Below are 18520 nucleotides of genomic sequence, written 5' to 3' on the forward strand. Positions count from 1 at the left end.
AATTACATTACAGGTTTCAGTGTCAGCTCTCTGGCTCTGGATGAGATTTACACACTAGCAACCCTTATGTGATTAAAAAGTATGCAATGATACATATAACTTATTTTATCCACATTTTTTTGAAAAACTAAAAATCTTTATTTAGTCCTTGTTTGATCAGATTTTTACTGCATTACAAAAGAGGGATTCTGCTCTGCTCTACTCATTAAATTTTGCCAATGTTTCTATTGATAATTTTTCTTTCTTGAGAGCCAACAGTATCTTATAGGAAATTTAATACTTTAGCTTTACTCTTGGTCCATGAGAAGTCACTATACATGTCAATGTACAGCTCTAACAAGTGTGCAGTCCAACAGCTTTAGCTAAAAATTATGTTTTGTAAATGTATTATACAACTAATGCAGCAACAGAAAGAACCAATTGATAATCCCTCATATAAATGAAGAGAACAAAGTAAAAGAACTATAGGACACTACAAAGCACATGCCAGGCAAGCAAATACTGAAATCTGAGGAAAAATGAAACCTATTTGAAAGCAAAGTTCCAGATGCAAGTTAAAAAAATAGGAGCAGCCATAGAATTGTAGAGAGACACCAACAGTTCGCCTTATTATAGTGTCCAAGCAGTTGCTGCCAAAAAGTAACTAATCATGTGAAGATGCAGTATTCCTTCTTTAATCTTTCAACTGAAGAACAATGAAAGAACTTCACTGATAATCTTACAAAGGAAATATTATAGCCTTCTGCAGAGAGGCAACTTAGAAAGTTCTTAAACTCTCTTCTCTTTTGAGAAATCAAGTTTTTCTCTTTAGCATAGGAATAATGCATTTTTATGGAAATATATATAGCTCTTGTTATGTAAGCAAATGTGATTGTATATGAGAAACCACATATGCTTATGCTATGTACGCTTACTGTAAGCTATATGCTAAGGCAGAAAAAGCATTAAGTAATACCTTCTTACAGATAGCTCGCAGCTTGATGGCAGAAAAATGAAATGCAGAATTTCATATCAGATTTACAAAATTAGCAAAATACGATTACCTTCTCAAAAAAACAGTTCAATAGATTTGGCAAAGTAAGTAAGATTAATTTAAGCCTTGTTAGCGAGAAAGACATTCCATTTTCCTGAAAAAGAGGCTGATGAAGCAATAAACTACATTCACTAGTCTTCAAAGTGCACTCAGATAATTCTGGATTTCTTATCCACATTAGAGCAGGTTTCCACCTGAAAGCTCATCAAATTAAAATAAAGACAAATGTACCTTTTTGTTAAATGACCAAATTTTATCCCATTCCATGTTTACAACTGATCTTGAAGACCCCTGTAAAATATAAAGGAAAAAAAAATGCATCATCTGAATAAATAATAATTACAGACATTTAATACACAATGATAAATGGTGGAAATGGTATAAAGCCAAACGTGGTTCTATTGCTAATTGGCCAATTATCTTATGTATATTTAATTTAATTACATATATTTAATCAATCAACGCAAAGGCAGAAATCCTGTATCCATCAAGTAGCAAGAAGGAAGTAACTTGTAACTTTACTTAAGTACTTTAACTTAAGTCATATTAATTGTAACCATTTTCCTGTGTCTTTATGTTTTTGTGTATAAACTATATTTTTGTAACACGACAGCAATATCCTTTAAGAATATAGCAATATTAATTGGTTATTTTGAAAAGATAAATCAATTAGAGGAAATCTTTTAATAATTAATATTTTAAAATATTTTAATATTTTCTAACACAGCTTCTTTAACAAAGTGTGCTTTATTAAACTTCCAATACTTTAGAATATTATTTGAAGTTTTCGCCCATTTTCTTCAAATCTTGTCCCAAAAGAGACAGGTGATCTCTCAAAAGAAATTTGGGTAAGGTGCATAGACTGCAGGAAATTCTGCAAGTCAAAGATGAGCAATGGATTCCACTGTAATTTTACAAAGATACTGTAGCAATCACTTTCTACATAATTTGAAAATAAAGACTCTTACCTGTGCAGCTATAAACTGTTTCAATCCTTCTACTGTCATACCTCTTCTAAGGACACCACGAACTGTTGGAAATCTTGGATCATCCCTTAAAGAAAGCAATCAATACTTAATGGGATGGCTTTAAAAATACGCTTGTTAATTCAAAACACAAGGTTAGTTCTCCCATCCATTTTACACAGCCTTATCTTAGATTGCATGAATTCCAATTTTTAATATTGGCTAATTCTTAGCATTTGTTTAATTTGTGTCCCTCAGATTTTGCACCATTTTTGTTGTATATTTGCTCAATCTTATCTATATCTATATCTAGTCAGTCAGTCAGTCAGTCAGTCAGTCAGTCAGTCAGTCAGTCAGTCAGTCAGTCAGTCAGTCAGTCAGTCTGTCTGTCTGTCTATCTATCTATCTATCTATCTATCTATCTATCTATCTATCTATCTATCTATCTATGAGGTCTCAGAACTGTATTCCAAATTTTGTGTGTGTTTGTGTGTGTGTTGTGTATAATTATATATAATTAGGTCTTCCTTTTTCCTGCTGGTGATGCATCCCAGAATTTTGTTTGACTCCACAGCTGCCTCAACACACTGCTTGCCATTTTGCAGTTATCCATGAGCACACCTAAATCTTTTTCTTCTGTTGTTCTAACATTGTATCAAGTACTGTGCACCCAATACTGTACCATGCCAGATGCATTTATTAGGCAAGTTACCACAAATTACCACAATTTAGGAGCATTAGGGAAGAAACTGAAAGTCACATTAGTGGCTGCAGAATTTTATATACGCTCACAGTACACCTAGAAACTTAAAATCATCCTTTCCACACTGACAAATTATTTTTCATATTGACCAAATTAATATGATGCAAACTTTTGAATGCTTAATGAACCTCAAAGGAAAGGGGAGGCGCAGAAGCAGAGAGGCATCTGAAGGTCTCATGAAGCCCATGAACTAGTAATAACAACATTAAAAAAACATAAAAGCCAATATTTTGGAATACTTATAAAAGCAAAATGTCTAAAAATAATTTATTTTTTCTGTTAACAGCAAACACATAAATGTGATAATGGGTAAGGGTCACATTTAATTTAAAAAGTTTTTGTAATCGGAAGTTTTATTTATTAATAACATATAAATTACAGTATGAATATAGGAATGAAATAATCTAGTACATATTTTAGAAGCATCCAGACACCAGCAAGCTAAGCAACTTCACTTACCAGCCATCTACCAGCCCTTCATTGACAAACCAAGTGAGCTTTCTTTTAGAAAGCACAGTATTGTTGAGGTTTAAACGACTGTACTCCCAGATATAGGGCTTTCTTATTCCCAAGGCTTCAATGATCCAGTAGAATTGCTCATCTCTATCATGGTATTCTGTTGTTCTTAATGCATGAGTAACACCTTCTAAACTGTCCACTATGGGACAGGCAAAGTCATATGTGGGGTAAATACTGAAAGTTAAGCAGAAACAGAATTAACCTTCATGCATACTTGACAGATGTCACATCTTATCATTAATACATTTCAAAAGCGATCACTGACGCAACAGTATTTATCAGTCTAATGGTGCACGTTAAAAACAAGAAGAATGTTTACAGCAATTGCAAACTTTACACTGTATTTGAATAGAGCGACAATAAGTATCAGTTTATTCCTAAAATATTAAGGAGATTCTGGAGAATCTATTATGAAATCTGGGTAACATGTTATTTCTCAGTACTAGATATATTCCAGAAAGTGGGGAAATAGACAAGTTTTTGATTCATATAAAAACAGGAACTCACACTTAAATATTAGTAAATACAGCAAATTTGGTTTGATGAGAGTATTCCAGAAAGTAAATAAATATCAACAAATAACATTTCTCCAATAAGAGTATGTAGAAGCAGAAGAGCAGTTTTAGGGAGGAATCAATATGGAAGGGAAAGGTGCTTACTCTTTCTCATTTCTTATTATCAAGGCTACCAAATCAAGATTTATCCTCCTGAACATTCATGGGGAGAAGGTTTTACAATATTAGTTCTTAATTTTTTAGTTTAGTTTTTCTCCCCTCTTTTGTAAGAGAGATAATTCATCCTAATAAGCTATGACAACTAAGATCAACAAAGTAAAACTCAAAACTATTTTTCTTACATTGCTCAACAGTGTACTTGTGAATATCTCAATAAGACCTAAAATAAATATTTATATAATTTCTTGGCTCCTTTCTGCCCATCTTCAAGTCTAGTGGATGAAGCGATTCAGTCCCGTCACTAACCTCTTTAATAGAATAACTGAGGTGGAAGGGACCTTGAAGGTCTTCTAGTCCAATCCCCTGCTTAGACAGGAAATCCTACACCACTTCAGACATATGGATATCTAACATCTTCTTAAAAACATCCAGTGTTGGAGCATTCACAACCTCAGGAGACAAGTTGTTCCACTGATTAATTGTTCTAATTGTCCTTAGATCTCCTTAGTTCTAAGTTGCTTTTCTCATGGAAGCAAATCTTCCTCATGGAAACAAATAATTTAGAGTAATAAACAATTTAAGAACTTAAAATTGCTTGTTGTTTTAAGAATGGATTTTTTCCATACTTAATAATAGACATATATCAATAATATACATAATTCAGTATCAGATTATATCAGCTTATAAAAATCTCTACAAAAATAAAGATCTGGAATGTTAAAATTGTTCCCAAGGAACCAGAAACTAGGTTGTAATAACTAAAAAAGAAAGAAAAGTAGAGTAGAAAATCTAAGAAAGTGAAAGGAATTCTTCGTCAACACATACTTGTATTTATTTCCAGTACGTGGATGTGGCTGATTTTTACAACGATAAAGAGTTGGGTCTCTCAAGCATCCATTATTACTACTCATATCAATTTTTGCTCTTAGACAGCAGGTTTGTCCATATTCTGTTCCTTTTTTCATTTCCTCCCACATTTGAAAATTCTTCTCAACAGCTATAAGATTACAAATATTTAATTAGGATTAAGTTTGCTCTAATAATATTTACATATGAAAAATAATTTACATAATTAATAATTTGTTTTGAATCTCAACATTACTTTCAGTTGGTTGGACATTGTCCAATCATAAATAAAACTATAAACCGTTATTCATAAATCCCACAGGCTTGATTCACAATCAACCAAAATCAAACAAGTAATATGTTGGCTTATATGAGAAACCTAAGTGCAACAAACATCTTAATAAGGTTATTTTTAATCATTATCTCAAACTCATAAGGCTTATATAACTTATGCTAATAACATAATTATCAAATAGTATATACGTTTCACTCATTCAATTAAAAAGGGATAAAACTTTAATAAAAGGTCTTACAATTACTCCTGTGTTTAGATTCTATTCTCTGTTCTCTTTCCATTTTCATCTGTTCTGCTGGTGTATCATCTACGTAAGCCTTTCCTTCATGAATGAGTTTCTCAGCATATTTCATTATTTTTTCAAAATGATCAGAGGTATATGAAAATTGGTCAGGCTTAATGTTAAGCATTGCAACATCTTCCAAGATCACCTGTATATATGGTTTTTAAAACATTAAATTGGTATTTAAGATCGGTATTTAAAAAATGTTTACTATTATTATCATTGTATTAGAGATGGCAACCTCTCCTACATTGCTACATTTTATCATTTCAAAGAGCTGTAAATGTGTAATTAAAGAAAGAAAATTTTAGAAAATTCACCGACAGTCAATTGTGCCCACTTGAAGGACTATCAAAAGTTTCACTTAGTAAATTCACATAAACTATTTGTGGGTTGGATTATTTGTCCTTCGAACTTCAGCATCACCCCAAATTGCTGTAAAGCATTTGGGGAGTCACTGCTGCAAAATCTGAGAATAAGCAAGGAAATATATGAGTAGAACTCCGAACAATACTGCATGTGTGTGCTCTTTGGGCTATCAGGAAGTAGTAGGAAACCAGACACTCTGCATATTATATAGTTGATATTATTAACATAAGCAGGCATTATTAATATACAAACAATGCAGGGGTAGATTCAGCAAAGAGCAAAACTGCTATTAATGGGAGCATTTCACCGGCCGGAATAACCCATGTCTGGATGATGTCTCCACCTACTGGGAGAACTTTCTTATTCAATTTTCTAACCCACATTAAAGCAACATAAAAGATAAGAGCAGTAAACAGTTTTGGAAGGTAATAATTATTATCCCAATTCACATGGGCCTGTTTTAAAGTACATAACTCTGCAGCCTTCTCAAAACGAAACCTAACCAAGATTCCATGCATACCAGTTACTTAAAAATATCTCAAGAAATAGAGTGTGGTATTTCCTCCCTTTACGCCTGTACAGCCCTGAAAAGTGTCATCCAGAACCTGGGAAGGTATCATGAAAAGATGCTCCTTAATCCAACAATAATGAATTGGAAGGCATGGGTTACATAGATTTCAAATAGTAAAAATAGTGACATTTTTTTTTAAAAGTTGAAATTCATTGGGAAAATAAATTTTCATTACATTCAAATAGATTAGAAATCAACATGGTCCGCATTTATTTTAATAATTGTACTGTCATTTCATTACTGTCAGCAAGTCTGTAAAGGAATTGCATTTAAAGCAATTTATACACTTTGTAAATATCCTTTACATGGACATGATGGCTCAATGGCTAAGACACTGAGCTTGTCGATCAGAAAGGTCGGCAGTTTGGTGATTTGAATCCCTAGTGCCGTATAATGGAGTAAACTCCCGTTACCTGTCTCAGCTTCTGCCAACCTAGCAGTTTGAAAGCATGTAAAAATAGAAGTAGAAAAATAGGAACCACCTTTGGTGGAAAGATAACAGTTTTCTGTGCACCTTCGACATTTAGTTATGCAGGCCACATGACCACGGAGATGTCTTTGGACAGCGCTGGCTCTTCAGCTTTGAAACGGAGATGAGCACCACCACCACCCGTCGGGAATGACTAGCACATATGTGCGAGGGGAACCTTTATCTTTACCTTTATACCCTTTGAATGTGCTCAAAATCTGTACTGACTTATCTTGCTTATTTCAATTCTAAAATAAACCACACATGAATATCTGAATTACCTTTTCAAAATCTTCTTTTTCTTTCTCTGGATTTGTATCATCAAATCTCATGATCAATTTACCCTTGAAGGTGATCTGGTAGTGCTGATTCAACAACGCAGCTTTTGCATGACCAATATGCAAGTAGCTAGAAATAAAGTCATAGAAGAAAACAGCATAATTTAATGATTTCAATAGGAAGGGGAAAAGTAAATATAAAAAAAGAAAGAAAAGAAATGAAGCAACATTTAAAGTCCTACTACAACAGATTCCATACTGTCAATATATTTTATTTAGAATAAAAAACTTGACAATTTAAATTTCAGTCACAATTTCATAATCTCATGAATCAATAGCTAATGCCTTTCTTACATTAATTACCCTATACTACCCCTTACTATCAGTCAACCTTTACAGTACATAATGGCTGAAATTTTCTGAAACAAGTTTAAGTTCATTCAGAATAAGGAGTAAGGATACATAAAGGAGCTCTGAAGTTACTAATAAAATAAGAAATTCCCTATGTCAACATTTAAGTAAATTCACGTAAACTGTTTGTGGGTTTTTCTTCTTAGAACTTCAGCATAACCCAAAACTGCTGTAAAATTACTATCAATATACAGAGATTCTTCTGCTTTTCAACATTCATTTATATTTGCAATTGTTCACTCCATTTTCATGTTAAGCACAATTCGAACTTTGATAAACATTCAGATTCATACTTATTGTTGCATCATGCAATATATAACGCTCAAAATAATTCAGATTCTCAGACAACTACGGCATCTGCATATAAAAGTACATGCACATACCTACTTATATATTTGCCTCTAAATAAACAACTAAACAAGCATTACACAATCTTGCTTATTCCTTGCTTAATAGAGATCCAATCACTAAGTATTCAATTTAAACTATGCCTGCAGAGTGGAGGACAGCAAGGTTGGCAGAAGTGGTAGCCCACAAGAAAATCAAAAAAGCAGAGAAGGTGGGGGGGGAAGGGAGATAGGCAGGTGGGGGAACTGAGGAGGAGATGGACTTTACTGAAACTTTGGGTTGGTAGGGACTAAGGCAGAGTAGCTTGAATTAGGATATGTCCTCACTTAACAACCAGTTGATTTGCTTAACAATGACAATGGAATACCAAGATTGCCATCACTAAGCAAAGCTGTCACATGATATCAAGATATATGAACAAATTACTTAGCAGCAAACATTCCAATCCCAATTACCATCATAACTGAAGGGCCACCTGTGCTTCTGTTATTTTCAATATTGTGTGGGCTCTCCCTTTACCATCTCCTCCAAACCCCAAATTATGAGTATAATACAGAATGGAATACTGAATCAAACATGCAAACTACATTGCATGTTCTTTTCTAATTCACATATTGTCTGTCACTGGAATTTTAAAATGCAGTTTTATAGAGAACATTTTCATTGTACATGAACAATTTTTAAAAAATGTAATATAAATAGAAAGCAAAACTTCATTTAATTGCATGTTCTTCCATTTTGCCAAAGACATATAGAACTGAGTTGTTATAAAACAATTCACCTTACCCACTTGCTTCAGGAGGAAATCTAACAATGACTTTCCCCATCTCTGAACCTGGTAGATCAACAAATTTTCCAATATCTTGTTTCTTTTCTGTTGTCTTAAAATACAAATACAAAGGAAATTATTCAATTGCAAAGTTTGAACCCAGGAATTAATGAAAATAAATAATGGGTTTACTAATAAACAATTATATGAAAGCACTACTGCTTATTCTGTTTAAAGGTATCTTAGATTAAGGTATCTTATATAACAATACTCTGTTTCTGCACCAGATAGAACCACACATTAAAATAACAAGTATTTGGGGGGGGGGGGACACCGCGAAGTAGTATTAATTTTTATTTTATTAATACAGATCTATGATTCAATTTCTTAATTCAAACCAGGTATGTATAGGTCCTTCAAATTATTGGACTGTTAGTGATTCAAAAGCAACAGTTTTAGTTGCTTTTAGTTTTAATTCAACATAAAAGGTTTTTAAAAGCTTTATTTTCATTCCTAAGAAGCATGTTCATGCTGTGTATGAATATATATTTGCCTGCATGCCTCTATATGCAAGTTGTATTTGTTTCTTTAGGATATACCGTATTTTCACCCATATAACCCGCGGGTTATATGCGGTTTTTACATGCACAGCGCCCCCCTGCGGGTTATATGCGTGGGCGGGGTATACGGGAAATATTTTACACGATCGGAGGCTTACACGATCGGAGGCTTGCTTCTTTCTCCGTTTCTTCCCCCACCCCGATCTCAGCTGTTTCCTTCTCCTCCGTTCCTTTCCTCTTCCCCAGCGTGCGCAGGCTTCTTTCTCCGTTTCTTCCCCCACCCCGATCTCAGCTGTTTCCTTCTCCTTCGTTCCTTTCCTCTTCCCCAGCTTGCGCAGGCTTCTTTCTCCGTTTCTTCCCCCACCCCGATCTCAGCTGTTTCCTTCTCCTCCGTTCCTTTCCTCTTCCCCAGCGTGCGCAGGCTTCTTTCTCCGTTTCTTCCCCCACCCCGATCTCAGCTGTTTCCTTCTCCTCCGTTCCTTTCCTCTTCCCCAGCGTGCGCAGGCTTCTTTCTCCGTTTCTTCCCCCCCCATCTCAGCTGTTTCCCTTCTCTTTTACTCGTCGCGGGTTATATGCGTGGGCGGGTTATATGCGTGGGCGGGGTATACGGGAAATATTTTACACGATCCGGAAAACCCGCGGGTTATATGCGTGTGCGGGTTATTTGCGTGGGCGGGTTATATGGGTGAAAATACGGTAAGTATAAAAATGGCTTGTTCAGTATTATCTATCTATATTTTGATGCACTCTGAAACAGGGATCGCTGAACACTTACCATTTTTATTTTTCGAACAGTGTCTCCCACATTCCAATTGGAATCTACAGACTGAAAACTATTTTGTGCTTCAAGAAACTTGTACCAGCGTTTTACATGGACAGGAGCATTATTTTGAGATAACTGCTCCTGCCATATATTGTTGCCTATTGGAAAGATATAGATTTATTACAAACTAGGAAATACCATGTGGCAAGATAATATAACTAACACAACTTACACCAAAGATGACATAATTAATAACTACAATTTAATTATATATAATAATTGGAGAAATAGCTAATGCAAAGAGAGCATTTTAATATCTTATTTTACTTTGTGAAGTATGGAAATAGAATCACTCAGGCCTAAATTTTCCAAGTTATTTAACTACATTTTGTGGGGAAACCAGTCAGCATACTTTTTGATGGAATCATAAGAAACAATGGGGGAAAACTGCCCAAAGAAATGTATTTGAACTTTAAGTTCAATGTGTTTTATCAAGTCTTTTTCATCTGTGAATATAAAGGGGCAGCATTTACAAAATGAGAGCTGAATTTGTGGAAGAAATACTTCTATATAAAGAACGGGAGTGCCTTCCATGCATAGCTCAAAGACAATAAATTAGGTACAATTATCATATTTTATTGTGGTAAAATGTTGCTTTCATGTCATTTTGTGTTCTACTTGGGCTGTCCTTTTAGATCACTTAAAAATTGGATGTTAAAAGGTGACTGATATTTTAGCAGTCCCACACTTTGTGACCCTGAAAGTTGTAGAGGCTCCACTCTCTTGTCTCATTTTGTTAGGTAATAAAAAGCTGACTCTTTACCAGGGTATCTAGAGCATTGAGCGCTGTATATCACCTGTCCCAGAAATGCTTAATTATGTTTTAAAGAGATTTCACGACTATCAATGTCCTCATTATTTACATTTGACTTTTCAAATATATTTTACATAAGTAAATCTGACTTTGGAGAAATTTTAGTAAACAAATGTGTTGGAATATGTGTGCCTTACACACACTACACACATGCACTGCAGGGGTGGGTTGCTGCCAGTTTTACTACTGGTCTGCAACACACACACACACCAGATGCACACTGCACACACGTGCACTGTTCAATGTAAATTGTTCTTCGCGCAATTTACATTGAACCGTGCACGCGCAGTCACTAAAAATCAAAATAGCGGAGGCCAAGCAGCAGCGAGGGAACCAGTTCGGGGACGTGGCAGGCCTGGGTTGCTGCCGATTCTGTGACCCAGGCCTGAATTCCACTACTGGTTCAGTTAAACCAGGCCAAACCACCTCTGACGCAGTGATATTCAACCCTCAACCTGTATGTACTCTTAAATGTAATAAATAATGAAAACCAGATAAGGAAAAGTTTCTATGGATTTAAATTTCAAAGGTTCTGGTCGTTTGTGCAAATGAACTTCTATATACTTATGATGTTTCAGTACATAAATGAGCTTTTATCAAGATATTAACATGCTGTTATATTAACAGCAGCAAGGATTTTATGCTTTTATGTGCAAAAATGGAAAGATATTTTAATTCCTACAATGGTTGAATGGTTGGAAAAACTGATGGAACTTAATCAAAGAAAAACACACATCCAACTTTGTTTCTGCTTGGAAACCGCTTGTGGAGATTGTTCTTTAAATGAGGGGGGAAATGAAACTTTGACTTTGCTGATAAGTTTCTTGTTACCAAAACAGCTAGTACATATTAAGTATATAAAAGTAAAGAGTTGAGATTGTAATGTTACCATCTTATTCTACTGTGCTAAAAATGCCAAAAAGAGTCAGGAATTGCTGCTTTTTTTTCTTTTTTCCCATGTACTTCATTTTCCTTTTCCTTCCCCACTTTTCCTACTATTTTCATTTTCTTTTGTATTTTACATCTTGATAAGCTTAATTATATTATTTTTTTTTTAAATGATATGACTATGCTACTATATTTACTATGTTCCCTTACCTTTTAATGCCGCCCAAACGCTGAAATCTGCAAGGCTCAAACAGTTGCCTACTAAATAGGTTCTCAGAGAAAGGGAGTTATTGAGCTCTTGGATGGCTAAAGCAAACTCAGTAGGAGCGGACAGTTTTGTGGTGCTGAATTCCATCCAATGATCAATCTTTGAAAAAGAAGAAAAAATGTGTGCGATAAATTACAAAAAAGATTGAATTATAGCCAATAAAACCTACACATTTTATTAGAAAAAAATAAGTAGTAGAAATAATTAAATAGTTATTCAGATAATGAAATTCTAGAATTTAAAGAGTTATCAGCCTAGAAGGCCGCAAAAGGTGATCACATGACCCTGGGACAGTGCAACCATCATAAATACAAACTGGTTTTCAAGCATCTGAATGTAAATCACGTGACCATGAAGATGCTGCAATGGTGCTAAGTGTGAAAAATTGTCATGTTTCTTTTTTCAGTGCTGTTGTAACTTTGAACTGTCACTAACTGAACTGTTATAAGTCAAGGACTATCTTGTTGAGGACTACCTTAGCCCATTGTGTATCTCCAAGAAATTAGAAGATCATTTCTTACCTCAGTATGCTCCAGCAAATTAGATCCATATAATCCTGCAGATGTGGCAATTCTAGCCAGATAACGAACTATAGAATTCACATCAGTGAACGTAACTTGGCTGTTTAAAAAAAATGAACATATATGTGTTTATTCATATTTGAAGGAGAATTGTATAGGAATTCATTATAACATGCAGCCCAGTATCATGTTTCCAGATTAATTCATAGCCGTTCCACCCCATAAATTAAATATTGCAAATACAGTAGAAGCTAATGAAAATGTATCTTTTAAATTTTTCATAAAATAAAAAATTATTTTAAAAAGCTATTGAAAATTGAAGACACCTTCACTTTATTTTCCATGCATAAATGCAACACTTCATAATAAAAGAATTCTCATCATCGGGCAAATATAAACAATGGTTGATTGAACAAAAATAGGTCAAGAGCCAAGGTGGCGCAGTGGTTAAATGCAGCACTGCAGGCTACTGCTAGATCAGCAGTTCAGCGGTTCAAATCTCACCGGCTCAGGGTTGACTCAGCCTTCCATCCTTCCGAGGTGGGTAAAATGAGGACCCAGATTGTTGGGGGCAATATGCTGACTCTCTGTAAACCGCTTAGAGAGGGCTGAAAGCCCTATGAAGCGGTATATAAGTCTACTGCTATTGCTATATGATTGGTCTTTCATTGAAGTGTAGCACTTTCATTTTTTTCATTTGCCTGATGGTAATAGATTATTGTGAAATTCTACATTTCTGTTTTTTATTTAGAATTGTGCAGCACATTTAAAAACCATTTTTATGTAACTAAAATGGTCACACAAAGGAGAATAAAATAAATAATTATATCTTCCTTGGAGGGACATGGAATACATCACAAAGTATAGAAATGATTTATATCACAAGATTCTGTGCAAACTACATGCATGGATTTTCCACAGCACTTTTCTCTGCCTTTTATCTTCCTGGGATGATAAGGAATTTAAAAGGTTTTATTATCTAGGACTACACTAAGTGAAAAATCACATTCACATTCATTCAAAAAAGGCATTAAATTTTCACTGTTTCATTACCTACAAGTCACAGTTTTCAATGACTCCAATTTCTTTTTTAAAAAAATCAATGCCATTATTTCACAATGGAAAAGATGACAATTTCAATGCAGGAGCAGCATCTATACCTTGGCAGACCTAAGAAAAGCTGAGTTATGTAGAAGAGTTAACTATTCTCTTGAAAAGTTAATCAGTTTCTGACTTAGCAATTAAATCAGAGATCACTCACCTTGTCAGAAGTTGAAATAAGGCATAAAGCACAAGCAATTAAGCAGGGGAGGCAGAGCCTCACCACTGTCATCATGAAAAGAAAAAAAAATTAAAAGGAAAAAGTCTGAGGTAGTTGCTGCCAGAGTCACAGTGGATGACTCTGCTTAGTGCTTAACTGTAGGAGGCAGCGAGAGAACTATGTGCCTCATTTAGACTATCTTTATGATCACTTGAGCAGAGTTAAGCAAGGGTTAAAAGGCGAAAAAATCCTTATGCAAAGGAGGCAAGTGGTTCTCTCGTCTCCTCCTGCAGAGAGCACTTTTTTTAGAGGCTTATTTTAAACAGTTAAGCAAAGTCATCCATTGGAGGCTCTGTCAGCAGCAGCTTTTGCCTTTTTCTTTTTACATTTTTTACATTTTCATCATGGCAGACAAGAGGAGAGTTGAAATCCTCTGTGACACAGCTGGAAAAGGTATGTGGGTCAGACGGAGGGAGAGGGAAGAAATTCAAAATTATTGTAATTTGTAAGTAATTTTTTATTGTAAATAATTTGTGTGTGTGTGTGCGCGCGTGGGGGTGTGTGTGTTTCTTTCTTCACTTCACTCAAACAAACTCTCTCTCAATTTGAGAGAGAGTTTGTTTGAGACAAGAGGGAAGAGGTAGAGGCAGGGAGGGCAGCTTGTTTGAGAAGAGAGGGGCAGTCCGCCAGCAGAGGCGGGTCTTTTACCCGCCTCTGCTGGCGGGCTGGCCCTTTCTTTCTTTTGCCTACTGTGCCCCCCTTCCCTTTCTCCTCTCCCCCCCACCGGGAGCCCCATCCTGCTCCCCTCTCCCTTTCCTCCTCCTCCTCTTCCCTTTCTTCGCCGGCTGCCGCCTCGCCCCTCGCCCCCTCTGTCCCCGCCGCTGTGTCTGACAGAGGCGTCTCGCGTCTATGGTGGACATAGACGCGAGACGCCACTGTCAAGGACAGCGGCAGGGACACTGCTTCTTGCCACCGCCATGCTCCGCCGCCTTACCCCCTCCGTCCCCGCCGCTGTGTTCAACAGAGGCGTCTCGCATCTACGGCAGACATAAATGCGAGATGCTTCTGTCGGGCACCGCAGCGGGGACGCTGCTTCTCGCCGCCACCCTGCTCTTGCCCCACCAACCGTAAACCTCACCGCATGTCACTGCAATTAAGTTCATATCAAATGACTTTTTCTTTTACCACTATTATAGCAGAAGGTTATTAGTTTTAGGGAAAACACAATGAGATCTTATCACCCTCCAAAAATGGAAAAGTGAGATAGAAAAGAATGACATTCTAGATGTACAACCCAAGATATAACCACCCATATCAGTCACAAATCCATTTTAGAATTTTATATTCCCTGCTCCTTAAAATCCATATCAGACTACCAGATCTCACAGCAACTATTATACCACTGGAGAAATTCAATAGGAAAAATTTACAAAAGCATTATTTGAATCTAATGTCAGTTCCACAGTAGGATTCCAAGAAAAAAAGGTAAAAGTTATCACATCTATCTGAAAAAAAATTATTTGAGAGTGTATGTATATATATAAAAGTCATGCAGAAATGATTAGTAAGTATTAAGAAGTGTAATAATTACATTTCATCCTTCAGGGTAATGAACACAGCCTTTCTTCATTTTCTTAACAGTATCAATATCATAGTAATTAAATTTGAAAAGCAATAACTGCAAAAAGCTTACTCAGATATTCGTAGAATGGTTTCTTTGCCTTCTTCAACTGAAATTTTAACATGATCCTTTACATGTTCTACAGTCAGCAATGCTCCTAAAATGATTACAAGATGGCTTATTTCACAGATAGATTTTTTTTTTAAATTCTCATAGCATTTCCTCTTTTACCTGAAGTTTACCAGTCAGGAAAACATTAACATTGTATCAATTGTCAACAATCTTTTCAGTATTAAAGAGAAGGTCTAAAATGTAAAGCAAGAGAAGGCCCCACCCCACCCTTGGCAAAAAAAAAGTTGCCAGAGCAGTGCACCATCACTTCCATGCCTTCCATGGAACTGACAGGCTGCAGTATTCATGCTGAGGTCATGTTGGGTATGTTTTTGTTTTAATTACTGAGATAATCATTTGCCAGTTTGTTTTTGTTGAACATTGTTCAGAATCAATGAGAATGGACTAGTTTATATGTCAAATAAATATATAAATAAAAATTTCATGGGCCTAAGGGGTTAAGTCTCATTGATATGAATATGTGCTCTCTACATGTAAAGTAGAGAGTTAACAGCTGTGGGAACTTGGGAATGGATTGACATAGGAGAAATAATGTAGGGGAATTTAAGTCTCATCTTTTTAGAAAAAGCAGAGTGATTTCCAATACATTTATGGGAAGAAGAGAATCCCAAAATGAGGTTTACTGAGCAGCAGTGAAGGCTGGAACTTGAAGCTGAAGCCTAGCAATACCAAGTTCTCAAAAATTTACTGAAGCTTCCAGGTACACATATGCCAAATTATGGAAATTCTTGAAATTTCAATATTGTAAACAATTCTGAAAAATTATTATAGTACTTGGATTACAATAAGAAACTACCCTACTGTAATGTTGTATTAGATAAAAGTAATAAAGATGTGTTAAATTTCCAAATCAAATCTTTCTCAAAAATCTACTCCTGACTGCAATGTACAAATTCCCACAAAGGTACCACAGCAGCAACATCAGATTCTAGTTGACTTTGAAAAAATCAAGATATGGGTGAGTTTGGTTAGCACTTTAATGGAAGACCACTGGGAAGTCCCACACCTATAAGCCAGACTGGGAAAAATTCTGATAAAACGGCAGCTTATCACTTCCAGCTTATTGATGAGACTCACACATCATATTATCAGAAGTTGAGCTGAACTCAAGAGAGCCAGTAGAATTTCATCTTTCTAAGTCATTATTTAATGTTGTAGAAAAATATATAACTATATGTTATGCTATATGTATGCAAAACTGAAAATTCAATTAAGAAGCATCACTGCAGGCAAGATTATTTATTTCAAGCTACTCTACAGTCTCTTTGGGATGCAGAATGACAAGCTAAAATTACACACCTAGAAATTCCATGATTAAGCATAAATGCTCTTGAAGTACACCCTACTATGCCTATGGCAGCTCAGATTTTAAAAAGAAATACATTTAAAGAACTTTTACTAAGAGGTTATGCTACAAAACCATGTAAAGTAAATGTTTAAAGGTGCAGTAGTCACTGTTACTTTTATCAGATTGTTATATTTTAATTTTTTTCTCATTTTCTCATTTTCATCTGTAGACTATATTCTGTTTTATAATGTTAACCCATTATGTCACTGCCACATCTTATTACATTCAGCAGGGCTTATATCCAAATAACTCTACACTATTCTAGATAACAGTTAATATCCAAAACGATCACAAAACTAGGAAAATCACATAACCTTAGAGTGGGAAATATAATCTATAATGCAACATATTCAAAGCATAACTTGATATTTTGACTTTCATTTTAAAATCCAAAACATTTAAGCAGCAGAATGTAAACAAACTTGACTATTGACCAAGAAGAAAGTGACCAGGCAATGTTGTGGTTGGGGAAAAATGCAGCAGGCAATCAGCATATTAACACAAATTTAACTATCCATGTGATAACTGATCTGGGTTTTTTAGTTTAGTTACTTTATTGTCATTGCACCTCGTACAATGAAATTAAATGCCATCTTCAGTGACACTACTACATTCACTACTACTACATTGAGAAGCCACACCTCGTTGGCAAGTGAAGCCAAAATTCGACTTTTCTGCATAAGCATGAGTCTGACTGGGCAGGGGGATGAAGATAACCCAGATACGCAAGTTAGTGGGTGAAAAACGCCTATGGCCTACATTTACTCCTCCATAGAGTCTCCCACAATCTGTGCCACGTGTCAGTGCTTTCTCTCTAATCCCCACCTCCACTGAACGTCTGGACCTCCTGATCCGCGTCTCTATCCATGTCAAAAGCCTCAAAAGCCCTTGTGAATTCATCCTCTCAGCCTCCTCCCCAACGACCTTTTGTTAGCCCCACACAAACACCCGTCCCAGATGACAGGAGCCCTTCCGCCCGTCGCTTTGTCCAGGAACCGGCTTTAACGAAAGAGAAAGAGGTGGATGAATGAAGAAGAGTCGGCCAATGGCCTCTCGCGGACGGTGCCTGATGCAACATGGCAGCAACACTTGCGCCGTGGAAGGGGAGATTAGGGCGAGCTGGGGCGGGTGGGGGTGAAGGTTGAGCCGCGCACAACCGGCATGTATTTCGGGCAACAGGAGCGGGAATTCCTTACCGAGAGGCAAATCGCCGGGGTTGACAGTGAGGCTCAGCGCCATTCCAGCAGCGGCACTAGGAGAAAGAACCGAGAAGGAATGCGACACGGTTGCGAGGGCCGAGACCGCCCTCCCCTTCTCCAATCAGGCTCTAGTCCCGCCCCGGTCCCGCCTCCCAACTTGTCATAGCCTCGCCACGCCTTCGCCTCCCGCCCGCCCGCGGACGCCCCTTGGAGTTTTTCCTCTCAGGAGCTGCAACGCCCGATTCCAAGTTGGGTTTGCGGAACGCGCTGCGAGGCTATTTCCAAGCACGTTTCGTGTAGCCCTTAATTAGACCCAACAGAATGAAGCTCAGGTTTGCTCCTGTTGAGCTTGACCAAGACTGAAAAGCTGAGCCCCTTTTTTAGTCTTCAGAAACATCCGTCACTAAAAGGGACCGACTCTGCCACACATTTGTCCCGCACCAGCTGTTTCTGAGAGCTGCACCTGTTTTCAGATGCAATGCAGAGGAATTC

At 36.5% G+C, this 18520-nt stretch overlaps 1 protein-coding gene across 4 annotated transcripts in view; it reads right to left on the reverse strand.

Moving 5' to 3' along the window:
• EPRS1 (glutamyl-prolyl-tRNA synthetase 1) overlaps positions 1-18152 on the reverse strand; it is a 42989-nt gene extending 24837 nt beyond the window's left edge. For 2 of the 4 annotated variants that reach the window (XM_014064253.2, XM_014064251.2), the window contains exons 1-13: positions 18026-18152; positions 15422-15506; positions 12468-12567; positions 11889-12045; positions 9929-10074; positions 8611-8705; positions 7069-7195; positions 5334-5526; positions 4780-4951; positions 3221-3454; positions 2002-2086; positions 1265-1324; positions 956-976 (exon numbers count right to left, since the gene is read on the reverse strand). In XM_014064253.2, coding sequence (XP_013919728.2) covers positions 956-976; positions 1265-1324; positions 2002-2086; positions 3221-3454; positions 4780-4951; positions 5334-5526; positions 7069-7195; positions 8611-8705; positions 9929-10074; positions 11889-12045; positions 12468-12567; positions 15422-15506; positions 18026-18068 — 1518 coding nt within the window. In that variant the 5' untranslated portion in view covers positions 18069-18152. The remainder of the gene's footprint in view (positions 1-955; positions 977-1264; positions 1325-2001; positions 2087-3220; positions 3455-4779; positions 4952-5333; positions 5527-7068; positions 7196-8610; positions 8706-9928; positions 10075-11888; positions 12046-12467; positions 12568-15421; positions 15507-18025) is intronic. The other 2 variants (XM_014064254.2, XM_014064252.2) reach the window with 1 other exon arrangement.
• Between the last annotated feature and the right edge of the window lie 368 nt (positions 18153-18520).

This window comes from Thamnophis sirtalis, unplaced genomic scaffold (genome assembly GCF_051295495.1).
Source record: "Thamnophis sirtalis isolate CommonGarterSnake01/CBP01778 unplaced genomic scaffold, rThaSir2_p1.2 scaffold_6, whole genome shotgun sequence".
Classification (NCBI taxonomy): Eukaryota; Metazoa; Chordata; class Lepidosauria; order Squamata; family Natricidae; genus Thamnophis; species Thamnophis sirtalis.